The sequence below is a fragment of the Cygnus olor genome, chromosome 26, assembly GCF_009769625.2.
Source record: "Cygnus olor isolate bCygOlo1 chromosome 26, bCygOlo1.pri.v2, whole genome shotgun sequence".
In the NCBI taxonomy this organism is placed as follows: Eukaryota; Metazoa; Chordata; class Aves; order Anseriformes; family Anatidae; genus Cygnus; species Cygnus olor.
Genome location: NC_049194.1, coordinates 1,849,084 through 1,867,695, shown reverse-complemented (window position 1 = coordinate 1,867,695; position 18,612 = coordinate 1,849,084). Strand labels below are relative to the sequence as shown.

Genomic DNA, 18,612 nt, shown 5'->3' with positions numbered 1-18,612 from the left:
GCTCGGAGTTAATTAGTTCTCTGCGTGACCCCAGGCAGCGCGAGCTGCCAGGGGTTCGGAGGAATTACCTAGGGAAGCCGAGGGCTGCGGCAGGAGGGGACGGGGACCCCGGAGGGCGCAGGCGGCGGCAATCCCCCACTTTGCTGATGGAGACCTGGTGTCCCCAGGGAGGTGGCAGGTGACGGGGGGTGAGCCTGCACCAGTGACAGAGGTAACGGGCAGGAGGGACAGGGAGCGAGGAGCTGTGGATGCTCGAGAGGTGGTGAAGTGACAGCCAGGGCTCTGCGCCTTCCCGAGGGCAGCACTCAGAACTAAAACCCCGAGGGCTTTGCCCCAGGCTGCTCAGGACCTGCAAGAGCACGGCCCAGCTAACACGAGCCCTCCGTTCTCTCTCCCTCAGCGCTTTGGAAAAGCACCACCAGGCTCCACGCACCCGGCTCACCCCCTGCGAGCAAACCCTCAGCTGCAGGAGCATCCCTTCCCTGCCCCACGCTCCTGCATTTTCCTTTTCCAAAGCTGAAGCTGGTGAGATTAAGACCCAAGCAGAGCCCACCATTTCCCCCCACTTTCAAAAATAACAAAAAAAGCTAAAACATCCATTCCTCAGCCACATTATTTGATTGCTGGATTGCATGCGCTCGCCCCATCGCTATCTCACTATTTTGGAGGCAGAATCCAGGGTCTGGCACTGAAGGGGAGCCAACCACAGACGAACGCTGGCTCGTTATTTGCACAGGTGGATGGACCGTGATCTGCCAGCACTTCTGGCCCTGAGACCGGTGAACTTGTGTCTGTCATCCTCTGTTAGAGGTGGGGATCCCAAAGCAGGCAGCACAGCAGCTGCCCAAGGAGACCAGGAGCTGCTCAGAGCGCCCTGCGGCACCGTGCAGCAACAGGAGCGTTTTTGCTCTGCTTTTTGCCTCCTGCAGCCGTGGCGAGCAGCAGAGCCAGGGACGGGGCAAAGCCAGCTGCAGAAGAGCAAGCAGCCATCAGGAAGGCTGCAGGGGAAGACAGAGCTCTGGGAAGGAAGAGCAGAAAAAGGGACAAAATCTGGGTACAACCAAGCCACCAACTGTACCCTGAGCTCTGGCTCAGGAAGCCAGGACCACGGTTGCTGACTCCAGCTCCTGCCCAGCCACATCTGCTTCGGACTCGAGGAACAGCATCCCCGCTGCAGCCCACCTTTGTTTTTCCTTCCCTTACCTACTAAAACTTATTCAAACAACTCGGTTCCTTTAAGCTTCCTGCTTTCGAAAGCCATTTCAGACATTTATCACCTTTCTCGCGTTTTCTTGCAGTAAGAAGCACTGAAAAGAAATATACAACCTTATTGTTTGCTTGTTTTCCAATACAGTGAATTTATTATATGTTGCAAAATCAGCATTCAGCTTTTTAGTGTACAAAAAAGGACACTAGCTCTTAAGAAAAGATTAGGAAAGCTGAAGACTATGCTGCCTTTAAATTGTAACATTTTGGCAAAGTGAAAAGCTCTTTTGTAAACTCCAACTCCATGGCTCAATATAGTTTTATCCACAGTACAATATTACAAAGTAAAACACAGTATCAATAAGTTAAGATCATACTTAATCACCTAGAACTGGTTTCTATTAACCCAAAAAGCACAAAATTTGCCTAGCTTCGTAATCTCTAAAAAGAAAAAAAAAGGCAGATTCGACTACAATTCTTTAACACAGTCCAAAAGAAAAGTGAAGCAGAAAGTTGTTGAATGCTAATTGGGTCTCACAGTTTGGATATTCATTAAATATTTTCAGTTTTATATTCAAATTTTTAGAAGTTCCAGAATATACATGTAAATGTACACAATACATCTTTGTATACAACTCTGTTTGCAAAAATATCTTATAGCAGATGTATAAAGATTGAGATCCATCTCTACTCCCCCACCCCCCGATCCCCAAAAGCAAAAAACCCCATTCAAAATATTAAGGGTCAGAACGAGAAGTGTTTCCGTGGAAGAACCGACTCGTCTTGGTTACGGAGCCGCTGCCTCTCCTGCCGGTCGAGTTTCTAGCCCCTCGCCCAACTCGCCTCTCGGTCCCAGGTGGACGCAGTCCCACCGAACCCCGCTGCCTGCCGCGAGCCCGGGACGCGATGGGCAGGCGCTGCCCGATGGCACACGTTCCGGTGGAGCTCAGCACCATCACCGCTGGATTAATGTGAGCTCCAGCCAGCGATGCTGCTCGCGGATCTGGCACCCGGTGGGCTTCGCAGCGATGGATCCCGCACAGACCCCGGACAGCGAGGCTCCGCGCTCCGCAGTGCCTGTCCCGATGCCCCCTGGCAGCGATGCTGGCGGGAACGCAGACCCCGCTGCTCCTCTGGGATCCTCCTCAGCGCATGAATTCGCTGCTACGGGGAGCTTGTTGGAATCAGGTCAAAGCCTACACGAGGCTCAAGCTCCAAGGGACGTGGGTGCCCATCTGATGTTCCCTCCTGCCACTTGCTCACGGAACCCGGGTGCTCACCAGGTGTGATGCCCCGCTGGGAGGAACAAAGAATCCTGGAGAAAAGCTCCTCGCCTTCACGCGCATCTTCCAGCCTTCCCTCCCTGGTGGAAGCGCTGGAGGCGCAGCGTTACACAAGCAAGACAGAGAGCTCCCTAACCGCCGGTGGTCTTTGTTCAGAGAGGAAGAGAGAAGCCCGAAGCGTGCCCTGGCCCCGGGAGCCTTCTCTGGACTTCCTAGCAGGGCTCTCACCCTACAGACCCCATGATCCTTGGGGATCACATCTCGTCCCCCCTCTCCTTTACCGCTCTGCTTCAGAACAGTTTGGGTTTTGCGGGCCAGCAGAAACACGTGGCTTTCCAGTGGCTGTCCGTGGAGCACGGCCAGAGAGGCGCCGTGAGCGCAGGCAGCTCCCTCGAGCCCGAGGCTTCCCTTTGGAGAACGGGATGGCAAAATCCTGGCGAGCGCTGGACGTCTGCGGACAACGCGGCAGGGACAGAAACTCGGGACGTGGCAAACGACAAAGCCAAGTGGTGGCCCTGTCCGGGCGACGCAGCAAGAACAACCGAGCCAGAATGGATATTTTGGATACAATGGATATCTTTTTTTTAAATACAGCAGATGGACCCACTTTTTTTGGGTGGAAAAATAAACTGCTTCTTGTAAAGGAACTGTTTTCCCTCCTCAACTCTGCCATTCCGCTCCTTCAAAGGGTGAAAGACTCTTCAGTGCAACCTCCAAGGGAAGGAGACGCCCCGGGAAAGTAATCCTTTACTTTGAGATAAACGGAAGCGGGAAGAAGTCAAATCTCACAGGCTGGCAGGATTAAAAGGGGAGAGGGGAGAGAAAGAAATAGCAGAGTTAAAGGACACCTTTGTGCTTTTTGGCGTGTTTCTCACACCCTGGCCATACTCTTAAAAATGTTCCCTTCGAGTCCAAAAAAAAAAAGAAAAAAAAAATCAAGAAGAAAGACTGCAACGAGAAGCTGGCTAGATAAAGCACAACAGGGGAAGTGACCCGCATGGGAAAACGCTACCTTGCTTCTCTCACACTCAGGCGCCTGTTCTGAGAATGGTTTTCTGCTGCTGCTTCTTTGGAAGTAAGACAAAAAAAAAAACAGAAGAAAGCATCACGTTTCCCACCCCCCGCCCCCTCCTCTCCTATGGGTCATTACAGGTAATAAAATAACTTCTCTGGGTAACTATCCAACGAGCTTCAGTAACACTGCAATTGTAAGACAGGAAAGGTTCTGAAACACTTGGCCTAAAAGGAAAAGGGAGGCACAGTTTTAGAAAAAGATGCTTTTTTTTTTTTTTGTTATACAAAAATAGACCGTAGTCTCATTACGCAATTAAGAAAATTGGCTGCCTTGGTAGAAAATTATAAAAGTCAAAGACAGACAGGTCTCAGTCTTCCCAGCATTGGTACGTGAGGGGTGATGCGGGCAGACCGGACTGCGCGTGCTGCAAGGTCTACGCCCGCTGGATCCCAACGCACGCGTGGACCGAGACTTTGAGAGAACGGATCCGCATCTGCACGGCGCCAGGCACCCGGTGCAGATCCCCGGGCTGTTCCCCTCCTACTGACACAACCACCTCAAAGAGAGCACACACCGGAGATGACAAAAGCAGGAACAAACAACGAGAGCTCTGGGTACTTGGTGTATTTAACACGGTGCCATGGAGAGCAGACAGCTTGCATATGAACAGTCGCAGGTGCCAGAGAAGGAGGTAACCTAGCAGCATTCCAGTTCCTCACCATTTGAAGGACAATTTGTAACCCAGCGGACCTGGGCCAGGGGTAATTACACTTCATGCCAAACTTTTAATCCATGAAAACTACCGATTCTTAACCTTTGGGAGCTTCGGTCACTTTAGGCAAGTTTTTTCCCTTAAGTGTCAATCGCTGGCTTCAAACAAGCAGAGTTTCGTTTGTTACATCCCGACATTCAGAGAGGCTACAACTCGAGAGGACCGTGCCAGGCGCTGGCGTGCTACCTGGCGCAGACGCGGACACAAGAGACTCGCCACTGTAAGAAATTCCCAAGTTCTTCCACCAAGAAGAATTTAATGCTCATCTCTGAAAGGAATCTAGTTGTATAAAAGGGAACGTAACGTCCAGGTGACTTTTGCCCTACCCAGTCCAGATCAGCGCCAGCTAGAACTGCTGTTGGTCATACTCTGCTATCAGTTTTTTAATGTGAGCCAGTTTGTTGTGGAGGTATTCGCAGCGGTTCTTCTCTTGGCTGTAATTGGGGTTAGTCTGTAAAGAAAAACGAAGATGTAGTGACAGTGCAACCCTTCAGCGACATCCACGCCAAACCCGGCCGAGGCTCTCTGACCTCAAGGTATAAATAGATAACCGGGGAGCAGAGCAGACACCCGCTTGTTTCGAAAGGACCTGTCCTGTTCAAACAAGCCAAAGAGCTAAATAAATCCCTTCTCATCAGTGCCCAGCTCCGGGGAGCTGATCACGGGGGAGCGAGCACACCTTGCGCGAGGCACCGAGCGCTCAGAGCAGCTGTGCCGCACGCGTCAGCTTTCAGCGAGCATCACCTGCCCTTTGGCCCCCACGTTAGCACCGGATTGTGCAAGTCTGAGAGCTTTAAGGCAAAGATGAACTTACCACACAGGGACGCTCTTCCCAAAGCTCCCAAATCCCCCAGGGACAAGAGGGATCAGGGTTGTATCCATAAATATCCCCTGCCCTGGTACATGGATGCCCCAGCCTGCCTCTGCTCTGCCACCTCATCCAGCTGAGCCACAAATCCTCCCAGTCAACAGCTGCTTTATGCATACGTAAAGGCAAAATATTCTGTATGCCATGCACAAAAAAGCAAGCTGAGACCACAGGGGACTATGTACCCACGTGGGTCGTCTTAGAGGCTGAGCTCAGCTCCTACCAAGTACACCAGCAGATCCCAAGACCTGGAGGATCCTGTTATCACTTGGCCTCTCCACCTGAAACACAAACTGTTCTTTCACTTGAAGGGAGAGAAACACTAACTTTAATACATTTGTTCTCTTGCTAGCACACCACTAACAAAGTGGAAGCGTTCCCCAAGATCCACAGAGCAGTCCCAGCTGCCCACAAACCCTTTCTGAACAGTGAAAGGACCACTCTTTGGACAAGCTCGAGCTGAACAAAGGTCTGCTCGTAAGCTAGAGGCTGGGTTTTCACTTGGCAAGCACTCATTTCTTTCAGTCGCTAGGGGCACCACCCAAAAGCCTTGTTTATGGGCAAATATTTTTTCCTTACCTTTTTAATTTTCCGGTATTCCTGTAATATTTGATCATGGATGGTCTAAAAAAGGAAAAGATAACTTGTTTTCAGAACAGCCAACAGTCTTGCAACCTGAAGCAACAGACAAGCATTTACCCATGGCTTGACACGCACATTTCCTCCAAATACTGACCAAAACCTTCTCCCTGGCGCTAACACCAGGGGCACGGGAAGGAACAGGTCCCTATCCCAATTCCCCAGCCACAAAATCTACCTGTAACACGCACTTGAATTGACAGGATAATTGACATTTCCTCCACAGCTCAGACTAGTTATTCCCCGAGATACAAGAATATTTCAGTGAGGAATCAGTAGATTTCTCACAGAGGGGAAGGACGTTTGAGGGAAGAAACTGTGCTTAGTACAATACGTGCTCTGCAAAAAATCTGTTTGTTATACTCATTGAGCCTTATTTTCTCAAGATAATGAATAGTTAAAGCTCTTCTAAAATCGGTCTGACAAGTTGAATAATGCTACATTATTAAGATCAAAGATTGGAGAGAAACAGATGACCCTGTCCTAACTCCCCTTCCAGCCCCGATACGCTACCATATGTGCGAATATGAGTTTTCTGGCTGGGACACACTAATAGCTTCCAGCAGCTTTTGGCTGAAGACGCCAATTGTCTCACTGAGGCCTTTCCTTGTCAACAAGTACCATGATGTGTGCTCCAGCTTGAAAACGAAAGAACACAGAGCTGTTTTAAGAACAGTCCACAAAGCTGTCAGCTGTGTGCACGTTCTGCACCCACCAGTCCTGGGCTCTGGGCATTTATTTCACAGGCAGAACGCGGGGCCTCCACCAACCAGCCCGGAGAGCCCCGTGCACGGAGCAAGCTGTGGCAGCCCCACTCACAGAAGCAGCTTTTCGAAGGATAAATTTGTCTCTACCTTGTATTCTTCAGAGCCCTGCAAAAGTTGCTTCAGCTTGGAGTCTAACTGCGTAAACCGCCGGGTTATCCTCTCTATCCGAGCGTGCAGGTCTCTGTACTCGTTGTACTCCGCGTTGAAGTCGTTTTTGTAACTCTGACGCTGCTCCGAAGAGGAAATGGCTGCGTATTTTCTAGAGGGAGAATAATTTCGTTAAGCGGTTTAGTGATTATTCCCTGCAGACAGCGCGAAGGCTGCGGTGCCAAGAGCAGGATGACAAGTCTGCCAGGTGACTGACTGCACTTGGGAACAAATACAGTCTCCTGCGATCTGCATGACAGTGGCACTGAGATAACTACTGTACCTTGACCTCTCCGTAAAACAAGACAATATTTGCTCCGAAAACTTCCTATCTCTGCAAGACAGGCTGGAATATGCAGGTACAGCAAAGCCTGCGAGCAGATGAGGGTGTAGGAGGACACTCAGATAGCACTGCTACAGCTTTTCTAATTCCTGCTGTCCCCCAGAACATGGAGTTCTGCATCTGTGCCAGACCTCGGAACAGCAGGAATACGATGCTTCCAGCGCTCAGAGTCTTTAAAGGAACACAAAAAACCGTTCAGCTATCATTGCAAAATGCTCACAGTACTATTATGTGGCAAGCGCGGGATGAGAACCACGTTGAATAGGCTGAATACATCTCCACCACCTTCTGAAGATACCCAACGAGCTGAACACGACACAAGAGCTCATGTTTAACAGATGCGCCTCTGAGGCCCTTTGAAAGTTGTTCAGCTCAACAAGAAGCCATTAAACCTGACATTCTACAGCGAGCCCAGCAGCCAGTCCTCTGTGATGGCAAAGCTCCTGTTTTCACAGGTGATGACTCTCATTTGCCACCTTGCTCCAGCTGCAACACGGTGCCTGAACGTGTACAAGCTAACTGAGGTGTCAAATTAAGTGAAAACTTTCACTGCGTTAACTTCAATGCACTCTAGCTTTCAAGAGCTGACTCCTTGAGAGGTGTCGGCACAAAGAAGCATCTACACAGGACGTGCTAACACAAGATGAGGAACTCGTCATCAGAAGTCAGGACATAGCCAAGGGTGAGCCAATCTGAGACCCATTTTGGTTTCAGGAACTATCAGCAAAGGACTTTTTTTTTTTTTTCAGCCCACCTTCCAAAGTTCAATAAAGTAACACTTAAATCCAACAAAAAGTCACCGAGACACTGTGATTTTTAGCCTGAAACATGATCCCAAAGTGACGAAACAAGCAGTAAACATACTCACAATAAATAATCTGGCATTTCCGAAGTTGATGTTGGTACACTAGAATTATTGCATGTTCCATTTAAACCTGGAAGAAACAAAAACTTGCTTTTAGACATTCTTAAACTTCAGAGCTCTATGCAATTAAACTGTAAATTCATAAATCTATCCACAGCATACAGTTTATTGAATTTGAAGGGTTTCTGTTGTGCTTCAAATTGACAGGGATGGAAGGTACAGTGCGAGGTGGCTGAAACCTCACGCTTCCCTAATATTTGTCAGCAAAACGACACCGACATCAGCCAACGCACTGAGCAGCGACACAGCCTCGTTTAATTGGTTTGGGAACACCGCCTGCAGGGAGGGATAATGCTGGTATCAACCACAAAACACATTTATGGGTTCAGATGAGCACAAGAGAACTGAGCAAGGTGCACGTTTCCCCCCCCCCCAGTTCTACACTACGTAGATCCCTGCTATTATTATTAGGGATTCCTATAGGATCTATAGGATCTAACAGGCTTATAGGGCACGCAGCTTTCTCCTCACTTAGCCCTGCTGCCCTGCAGACAACCAAAGTGCTCTGTTTTATCAAGTGGAAGAAGCACAGACCAAACGAGGCTCAACTAGAAGTGTCTAGGACTTTAAGTGAAGGGACCAAAGACCTCAGAAGGAATGGGATTTTGAACACGAGCCTAAAGCAGGCTCCGTCCCCAGCCTAAACTAAACACTGCATTATTTATTTGGAGGAAGAAAAGCAGTTGGATACTGGCTTGAAAAGGGATACTTCCTGTAAACTGTATTATTCTGAAAGCCCTACTCAGAAAGTCAACTGCATCCCTGAGAAGGCAGCAAAAGAAGAGACAAATGGGGGAGGCTGCAAAGCATTCAACTCATCTGCTTTGCAGAAATAAATTTCTTCTTTCATCTTTTTTTCTTTTTCCAAGTCTGCTCCTTAGAGCCAGCAGCACTGTGACTGCGCAAGTCCCCTGGGGATGCAGGGGGCAGCCCCACGCCTCGCCCGTCCCCACGCTCACCAAGCTCCTTTCCAGTCCTTACCCCAAATAAGCTGCAGAGAGCACGAAACGCCAAAGTTACAGCAGGGGGATGTAAAAGCAACAACCTCACTGCGCCTTTTTAACAATCTGTTTTCCCGGAGTTCCTGCGGGCAGGCTTTGCCGAGCAGAGTGCCCGAACAGCGTCACGGGGAGCAGAGCGGCCTTAATTCCCGCTGCAGGCGTCTGCAAACAGCTCTGCTCTCTTCCACACCTGACAGCAGAGCGAGAGATGCAGAACACGGGCACGGAAGATGGTGGTGGCGAAGGGAGGAGAAAGTTTGGTTTGCCTGTGAGTGCCACCTACTGTCTGCTGACAGGACCCCAAAGTCCCTTCAGTGCTTCTGGAACAGGAGAAATCCTCTCCCCTGCAGCCTCTGGGCACAAAGGGCATTTGGGAAGATGTCGGCTGCTCGCTGCAGGCAGCAGCAGCAGGATCAGGCCCCCACTAAGGGGCAGAAATGTGGGCAGCAGGATCCCAAGTCCTGAACCTGCACCAAATCCCAGCAGCCGCTGCCCACATCCTGTTTGCACTGACTTCGGAGGCCAGCTCGGCTCTGTTACCTCGCGTACATCAGCAGGAACAAAACCCCGAATCCACAAAGAGCCAGGCACTGAGCTGCTTTTAAAGCAGAGCAGAGAAGGCGATAAAGGGTCCCCAACTTCACGAAGAAAGAATTCGGCTCGTTTTGGTACTCAAGAACCGTTGACAAAGACAGACATCCGCCCCCAGATTGCATCTACCTCCACGGCTGTTCAGGACACGAGGTACATCAGGGAGAACAACTCGTTAACATGGGCAGAAAAAAAAAACACAACAGAACAGGACTGACACAAAAGATCAAAGCAGAAGTATCTGCTCGTTCAGAGCGCTGCTCTGCAGCATCACAAAGTCCCCACGTACAACGCTCACAAGTACAGAGCGCAGCTGAAAACCAGCGGTGAGCACGCAGAGCGTGCTGTCGGTGCTACAAAGGCAGAGGGGAAGGCAAGAGCTGACACCACGCAGCTCCAAACTACTCCTGAAGCTCTCCCCTTCCACAAATGTGATGAACTAATTCCATTTTTTTGACTAATTAGTTCCACTTTTGAGTGGAACTTTTTTGAGTGGACTTTTGAGCTGCCCCTTCTGAGCCAAATGGGGGTGATTTTCATGCACCAGGCATGAAGAGGAGCGTAGTAAAGGGGCGAAGGAAAATAAAATGGATGCAAGAAGAAGTTGAGCAGCAGAACCGGGCTGCGGTGTTCCTATGGGCTGCAGGGGAGGTCCCACTGCTCCGGAGAGCTTTAAGAAGGAAGCAGGAGAGCAGCAGACACTGCAAGGGAACGGAGTGGATTAGCCAGTAAATATACATATTCTCTGCTCTAAGTTCTAAGAGTACACAGAACTGACTTAGAAATGTATTTTTTGATGGGAAGCTTTTTTATCACATCCCAGTGGCTAACAGGTTCCCTATTTCGTTAGTTCTCGAAACGAGAAATTCAGACCTGTAGTGGGATAGAGCAAGGAAGCCTTCGGCCCGAAGGAGCTGGTCGTGTGGTGCCCCAGCAGTATTTATCACAGGACTTATCTATCGCTTCTGTTGTGTCCAATATTACAAGCTTTTGTGACTAACTTTTCATTACCGAGTTAAAAATCAATACAACAGCCACCACAATGCCAAACACAAGCAGAAGAGCAGGAGGTAATCAAGCAGCGCTGCTTTTCCGACAGATCTTGATGCCTTTCATCCCCACGTATTAATAAAGCTTTTAATTTAACAGGGAGAAACATGACACGGGCTGAGGTAGCTCCAAACAGCAGCAAAGGTCGAACAGGAAAAACCTGATAGCCTCTTTTGAGAGGAAGAGCCTGCGTTGATTTGTAGGCAGGGACAGCAGCGATATTTCATCAACCACACAGTCTCTGCAAGTGGAACGACACACGCAACCTCTTCCCTCAGATGGGTTCAGAGCAGAAATAATAGGCAAAATAACATTAACACAACCCAAAGGGGGCTTCCCAGCACCGACGTACCTGTGACATCCTGTGGCACACTAACTAAGTCAGCATTTTTTATTACTTCACAGTCCTGCTTCTCCTCTTTGCACTTCTCTTCGCCCTTCTTCTCCTTCCTCTCCTTTTCCTTGTCTTTGTGCTTTTTGGATTTTTTCTTGCTTTTGACGTACGAGCTGCAATTGTGCTTGCTCGTTTGGGGACAGTCTGTCGGCAAGGGGTGAGTCAGCCTGTCGGCCTGCTCCGCGGTCTCACAGTCTCTGCCGTTGTGAGTCAGGTCGTTGCTGACATCCGCGAGGGGGTCGTGAGGCCTGGGCAGCTCCAGCACGGGCAGGCTGGAGCTGGAGCTCACCGACTCCGGGAGGGCCGGCGGCAGCGCCGCGGCGGGGGCGTCCTTGCCGTTGGAGGAGTTCAGCTTCCCGTTGAAGGCGGGCTGAGGCCTGTGAGCCAGGTGCGAGATCCTGGGCTTCTTGTTGGCCAGGGGATCGATAAACTCCAGGGGCTGGGATCGTTTCTGGGGAGGAAAAAGGACGAGAGAAGTAAACATCTCGAGGCCTGCCCGGGATTTCGGGTGCGGCGTTTGTCTCGGTGCTGTTACCGCTAGGTGGTGGTGCAGTGCTGAGAACAAGGCCGTCACCAGAAGAAGGGCTCTGGAAGCTGCCAGCAAACCTCCCCGGTCCCAGGCTGGTCCCTGCAGCCCCAGCACCCTGCACAAGGGCTCCAGGACCGCCAGCACCCGGCTCCTGCAGAGCCAGCACAGCCCACGCCGCGTCCCGACAGCCCCCAGAGCCCACGGCTCCTTGGAAGAGCTGAGCTGTGACAGTTTTAGAGGCCCCCTGATGGCACCAGAAATTAATTTGCACTGCTCATGTAACAGGCCACGCCATCCAGCCTGCTCTCTTCAGACCTTACTTCCAACCTAGAAGTTGAAGAAAGAAGCCAGCCCTGTCCTCAGAAGCCAGCCCTGTCCTCCTCCCTCCCTGTCCCAGGCGCTCAGAAGGGAAGCAGCCATAAAACACCCCCCACCATCCCATCTGGTGGCGTTTCGAGCACCTCCAAGTCCCTGCAAAGGCTGGGGGAAAGACGTGCCGGATCCCCGGAGCAGGAGGGATTCACACGTTCTGCACTGAACTCCCAGCTGACTTTACCAGCTCCGAGGCCGACGGCTTCACCCTCGCGATACCGCTCCTTCCTCTTCTCAGAGAGGCATTTCCCAGAAGAGGTGAGAAAGCACCAACTGCTAAGTACTCAGAATTTCAGGCAAAAGAGGTCATCCGCAGCGAGCCACGTCACGCAGGCTGCCACAACCGGAATATCCCTCCTTTAACACAACGTGCAGAGAGCAGAGGTTTGCATTTATCCCCACCAGCCCCCTGCCCAGACACAGGTGGGACCTGCTGAAGGCTCAGTGCCCCCAATTCCTGCATTCCAGCCGTCTGCAGGCTCAGGTCAGCCCGGGGAATCTCGCCGTGGAGCAGCCCAGCCTCCCATCAGCTCAGCGCGGAGCCCGAGCCAGCCCAAATTACCTTGGCCAGCCCTCAGTGCAGCACTGTGTGCGCCTGCCTGGCGGCCACGGGCTGCAGAAAATCTGCGGAAAGATTATTTGGTGCCCGGCGGAAAACGAGGGCCAGCTCAGGTTATTTCTGTTGGATATTTCATTGTTTTCTTTGCTGTCTCAGGCAGGACCGCGGTGCGTTTGCAAATGGAAATTTTGCTCCGTCGCAGAAGCGCAGCTGCACGCACGGCTGCTCTGGAGAGGAGCCACCAATTCGCTCCTTTCCCCCCAGTTCTTATTTCTCTTCGCCAGCTGCAGGGGTCACAAGGACAGTGCTCGGTGACAGGGATCACTTCCCACCTGGCAGGGTAATTACGAGGAGCTGCTCGTGCTGCCGCAGAGCTCGAGGGGTGACAGCAGCACGCCGAACCGGCTTCGCAACGGCCCTGACCACTCTGCTGGGGCTCTGCCTCTCCACCCGCAGGACACGGCGCTGTCCGTCGCCCCAAAGGAGGGGCCGTTCCCTTGGTCAGCTGCCGGAGACCTGCAGGCAGCTCTGAGAGCTGCCATCTCTCACTTACCTTCCTCTAAAGCCAACAAATAACCTCTCCACCAACTTTACCTCTTTGGGTGTAAAGGTGTTCGTGCAATACCTGCTGCGCCACCTCTCTCCTTAAAATTATTAAGCCAACCTTTTGATTTGCCTTCGTTCCACAACTGAACTTTCCCTAAATGTTTTAAGGCTAGCAAATCACACAGTCCTCTGCTGGGGTTGCAACCATGAGAAGGGAATCCCTCCTTTAAATAGAAACTACAGCTCTGTAACGTATAGTATCAAAAAACAACGGCGTACAACAAGAAGTGCTCCGTGGTTTGCTGTCTGACAAGCCACGTTAGCAGCGCTGCTGGAAACACTTCTATTCCACGTTGTCCTTACTGCACTAAGCCTTTTCTACACCCAGATCAATCAGCTGCCCAAGGTTTCGGTCAGATAATCAGGAGACTAAAAACATCCCCTGCAGACCTTCACGTCTTTCTAAATACAGAAGCGAGGTGACCTTTCAACCTAAATTTCCGCAGAACCAGGCTAAGCGAAACACATGCCCAGCCTCTTAAGAGCACTGTGTCTCTCCAAGCTCACTCGAAGGAAGGGGACCATTCTTTATTCACCAGGAACATGCCCACAGCAGAACAAGAGAGGATTTGGAATTAGCTACCTGGCAAACAAGTCGCGCAGTTCTTGTTCTCTATGGCGAATTGCTTCCCTCTCGCTGCCAGAAAGCACATAATTTCCTTACCTGCTAATATTCTTTGCCACTAATCCTCGGTGCGTCTGTCCAGACAAGCAGGCATTACACATTCCACTGGCAGGAGGAGAATAAATACTCAACTTGTCTGGGCTGACCCACAGCAGAGAAGGGAAGCCGGCATTTCATGGTGCTAGCAAGGAAAGTCAGCACTAAGAGACACCGAGACAGAGTGGGGACAGGCTCTGCCCAACACACAAGCAAACAGAGCTCCTTCAAAGTTCATCATCATGGAAAACCGGCTTCTTCTGTACTTCTCACAGCTCCCTGCGCTGGCTTCTCAACAAATCACAGAGCAGACCAACGTGCTCCCGATCTGTCATGGCAATTAGGTTGCAAAAGGTCAAGGTTTTTAATAACTCAACCGTGTTTGGGAGCTGCTTATTACTGCTTCGTTCCAGTCAATTATTAGTAATGAGCAAAACACAAGCTCGCGTTCCCCCTGGAATTCCAAGAGGTATGTAGGCACTTTTAAAAAATTTAGCCCTTCAAACTAAAGCTAAGAGCAGACTGTCTGAGGGCCTCCCTGTAGTCCATCACCGAACCACATCCAGAGGAGGAACAGATGCTGAGGAAACCTAGAATTAGGCTCTAACTTAAGGGGAAAAAACAAAACCCAAATGCTCCTGACCTAACAGCCTCCAGCAGCAGGTGGTTAGCACACAGACAGGCTGAACAGCTCGGCCTGGACCCAGGTCTGTCAGCAGCAGATCCCAGTTCCTGATTCTCTGCTACCCAGACCGAGCATCCTTGGGGAGAGAGAGAGGCATCACCCACCTGAGGAGGAGAGCTGGAGTTCACGTTGTCCTTGGGTGGGCTCAGGGAAGGCGCTTCTCCTTGAAAGCCACTGCTGTTCTGTGGCTGACAGAGTTTCCTGAAAAACAGAACGTGGGGTTGTTCAAATCCTGCGCCTGCTTGCTTCTGTCTTGCTTCCCATGATTTCTGCAGTTCTCTGCAAATGGGGGTAACGCCGTGAACTGACACCGCAGGAGCTGGGGCAGGGGGAGAGGCAGCCTCAGCTGCGGGACAGGAGCTCCTTCCCCTGCTGAGGAAGGATCTTGTTTTCTGGCAGTTTTGCCTCCCTCTCTTGACATGGTGACACGTTACAACAAATGAGTATCTACCTTAGGAAAATGACCCATACACATTAGTAAAGACTGGCACTGAACTTCAAACTTTTTTTGGGATATACATTCTGGCCACTGCTTCAAATACAGCTCAATAAGCAAGACTATTTCAACTGATTTCAGCCGAGTTTTCGGCTCACCCAGGTAAAATTCACTTCTCAAGACCAATTCAGAAGGCAAACACACTCAAAAGGGGCTGAAACTCAAGTTCAGATGCTCAGGAGTAAGTTCTCCTGCTCCTAGCACCACTAAAACAACATTTCACAGGCACAACAGTCTTCTCTCACAAGCAAGCCCCTCTGGGCTCAGGAAGAGCAGGATTATAACAGGAACCGTTACTGCGTTATTGGTCCTCTAGGATTTACATTTCGGGCTTCATAATAATACTTTCAAGTCGCATCATGCAAAATAGCGCTGCTCTGGTCTGTATTTGCGGTATCTGACAAACAATAGAGACCTCTTGGAGAAAAAAAAAAAAAAAGCACAATGCAATTCATTCTAATCACGTAAGTGTGTTAATTCACATTCATGGTGGGTGTCCGCACTCCCCACCGCCCAAGGGGTGCTCTACAGCTCAGAGTCAAGTTTTGTAGCGAGCCAGCTTTGCCCCACTCTTCTGACATGAACCAGAGAGCCCATATATCACCCAGAAAAAAAACACTGTTGCATCAGGTTGTAGCCATCAAGCAGAAAAAAATTCAGAGTTAAAGGTTTTAATAAACTAACTCCGCAGCCACTTTGTCCCCAGCTGTACAGCCTAAATAACCAACGTCTAAATTCTTCCACAAGAGGCTGCAATCAGCTTTAAAGCACCCATTTTTCAAGCACTGGGGAGATTATTTCAGAGATAGAGTCCCAAACTATACACTTTTAACCTCAGCTCGAACCCTCAGCCGTACAGCACCGACACTGAGATGCCTGCAGTTCCGCTGCCCTTCTGGCTGAAGTTGCTGTTTTGTTTAAATTTTATTTAGAACGATCCCAACAGCCAGGGATCAACTCAAGGAAAGTGCTCGGGAACTGTGAAAACAGGAAGGGGACCAGTGAAATTCCATAAACACCACGGCCAAGCGGCTTTCTGGATGCCTCCTGACTGGACTGAGTAATCCTGAACATCTCCTAACATGTTAATTATGGATTTAAAAAAAAAAAAGTGAGTGAAAGACAACTCCTTTCAATTCAGCGGCTCTTGTAGCAGCGGAAAAACACTTCACTACAATGGTGAAAGGATGGAAAACAAACAACACGAGAAGAAGGAGCCGGTCCAACACAAGCCTTGGTAGACGTGCTTTTAGGGTTTTCAGATGTGTTAATTATTGCAGCCACTGAACCAGCAAGTGGACGTGGAAACCGAGAGGACATCAAACAATGGGATGAATCTAGGCAACCACGCAGACTGCCACAGCAAGCTGCGTAAAGCCCCACGTCTGGAGCCTGTGCCCTTTTTGTGAATGTTTTTCTCCTGTCTTCAGCCCGACATGTTTTTTCCATTTTGTAGCCTCATTACCTGCGCTGGCTGCGCGGGTCTTTGTTTGTACAGTTGAATACATCCTTTCCAAGGTCTATTTTTAGACCTTCGCATAACTGAATGCCACAATTCTAGAAAAAGCAGTAAACATTGCCTTCTACAGGGAGAAATTAACCTTTTTTTGAAAGCCATAAAGATTGCATGGCACTTGAATTTTTCCATTTAATTATAATTTAACATCAAGGCCATTTAAATCAGCTTGATTTTTTTTTTTTTTAGCATGCCAAAGCACTTTAAGTGCACGATTCTGTTGGTTTAACAAAGTCTCATCTCCCAGCCAATTGTGCTTCCAAATCATGGAAACCGTTCAAACGGAGCATGCTCTACTTATTTTATTGCACTTTTGGTTAAGATTATGTCTCAAAAACACGCCAGGTAAAATTTCTATCTGCATTACAAACTCCAGTCAGTATAAACACACCGAAAATCCAGCTAGGCACATATAAACACTCAGGGCAGAATTCCTCAGGAATCTAGGGGATGCGTCCTCTTTCCCTGCTGCCTGTCAGCCAAAAGCTTCCAAGTTTTCAGGCTTCATCTAAGAAAAAAATCTTTAACAACCAACGAGACAGAATTATCATCTGAACTAACTCTGCTAAGGGCCATTTTCAGGAAGATGAAAACAGGTAGGGTGTGCAGCTCTTGGACAGAATACATTTTATGGGCAGGAGGACAACCATCACATGTTTTAGGGGACTTAAAGAACTGCCTCATGCTTTTTCAGCCACGTTCATGCATCACTCCCTGCAATCAAACCTCAATCTTGCAGCCTCTGTGACTGATAGTAAAAGAATTTCCAACGTGGAGAAAAGCACAGTGAAACATCCAATTAACACTACAGAAATTAAGCGAAATCTCGAAGAAAACAGCTCAAAGGTACTGGGGATGTCCGCAGGAACAGAGCACAGAAGCAGCGGGGCGAGACGGCGGGAGGACGCGGCTGCAGGGTACTTTCTCTTGCTGTCCTGAACAAACACAGCAGTCTGCACAGGAAGCCTTGCACAAGGAGATATGGAACAAGGAAAGGAGAGCTGCAACGGAGAGCTGCACTGGACACGTTTGTCTTAATCCTTTCCTCTCCCAGGATTTTACACCACCGTTAAGGTTTAACTCTAACAGCTTTTTCCCCCATCCAGGTTTTTCTGGAGCTTTTAGCATAATGACTTAAATTACCATTAAATTACAGCCTACGATCTGAAGATTGCATCCACTTACTCTCCAGTTTAGCCAACTTCTGCAGGTGACTGCCTGACAAACAGATTTACTGGATGTTAAAATAATCCAAACGCTCAACTTACTGTAGCTCTACTGACTTCAGTCACCCTGATTTATAGCAACCCAGCATTTTCAAGCTGCAGATATTAGAGAGAAGGTGGAATAATTACCGAACAAGTATCCTCTTCAGCAGCTGCTGGTCTCCCTCAGAGTAGCCAGGCCAGTCCTTCTGCACTTCTTTGTATACGCAATCTTTCAGTGTGAAAGTGCTGTCCTTGGCACTCAAATTTGCCACCTGAAACAAAAGTAATTTGCAGAACCATCAGGATTTAACTTTTTTCACTTGTTACAACAAAGAGATCTGAGATACAGGCAAAATCTCGGCAGACTTAGTGGTAGTTAGTGGTGTCAGGGAACAAGTAGGTACTATATAGTTCATTTCCAAATTTTTTAGGTTATTTAATCAAACTATGCTTTTCTTTTGCCTTGTCAGTACAATAGTTCATTATGAGTTTCCAAAAACACATGAAGTTTACTGAGGAACAAGTTGGATCTAAGCAGATTATTCAGCCTGGGTAGTTTGGAACAGCACAGCATCAGTTTAGGGCAACACTTGGAAATAAACCCTAGGGGGAAGAGGCAGTTCACTCCTCACAACTGTCCGACAGCTCAAACAGTGTGGTTTATCAGCTGATAGAGGAACTCTGGTGGCGATAGCTCGGTTAACAGCTGCCAGAAGGTAATTTCTCACTAGCGAGCCAGTAAAGCAGGAGGCAGGCAGCTAGTTTCTTGAGGAGTGGTGCAGAGAATGCATTGCGGATGTAACGCGTTAGGGAGCTTGTGGATTACGTTGTACAGCTGCGTGTGTCAGGATCACCTGCTCGATGTTACGGGGGAGAACTTTTCTGAGGACTACTTTAGGGAAACAACAACAAAACCTGGAATTATCGGCTTATAACCCAGGGTTTTACAGTAAATCGTAGCACCTAAGTCCTGCGGTGC

At 49.4% G+C, this 18,612-nt stretch overlaps 1 protein-coding gene across 3 annotated transcripts in view; it reads right to left on the bottom strand.

Moving 5' to 3' along the window:
- Positions 1–1,327: 1,327 nt before the first annotated feature.
- Positions 1,328–18,612, bottom strand: part of ELL (elongation factor for RNA polymerase II) — a 52,624-nt gene continuing 35,339 nt past the window's right edge. For all 3 annotated transcript variants that reach the window (XM_040537582.1, XM_040537583.1, XM_040537584.1), the window contains exons 6-12: positions 17,781–17,905; positions 14,518–14,614; positions 10,960–11,452; positions 7,909–7,975; positions 6,638–6,809; positions 5,724–5,768; positions 1,328–4,727 (exon numbers count right to left, since the gene is read on the bottom strand). In XM_040537582.1, coding sequence (XP_040393516.1) covers positions 4,623–4,727; positions 5,724–5,768; positions 6,638–6,809; positions 7,909–7,975; positions 10,960–11,452; positions 14,518–14,614; positions 17,781–17,905 — 1,104 coding nt within the window. In that variant the 3' untranslated portion in view covers positions 1,328–4,622. The remainder of the gene's footprint in view (positions 4,728–5,723; positions 5,769–6,637; positions 6,810–7,908; positions 7,976–10,959; positions 11,453–14,517; positions 14,615–17,780; positions 17,906–18,612) is intronic.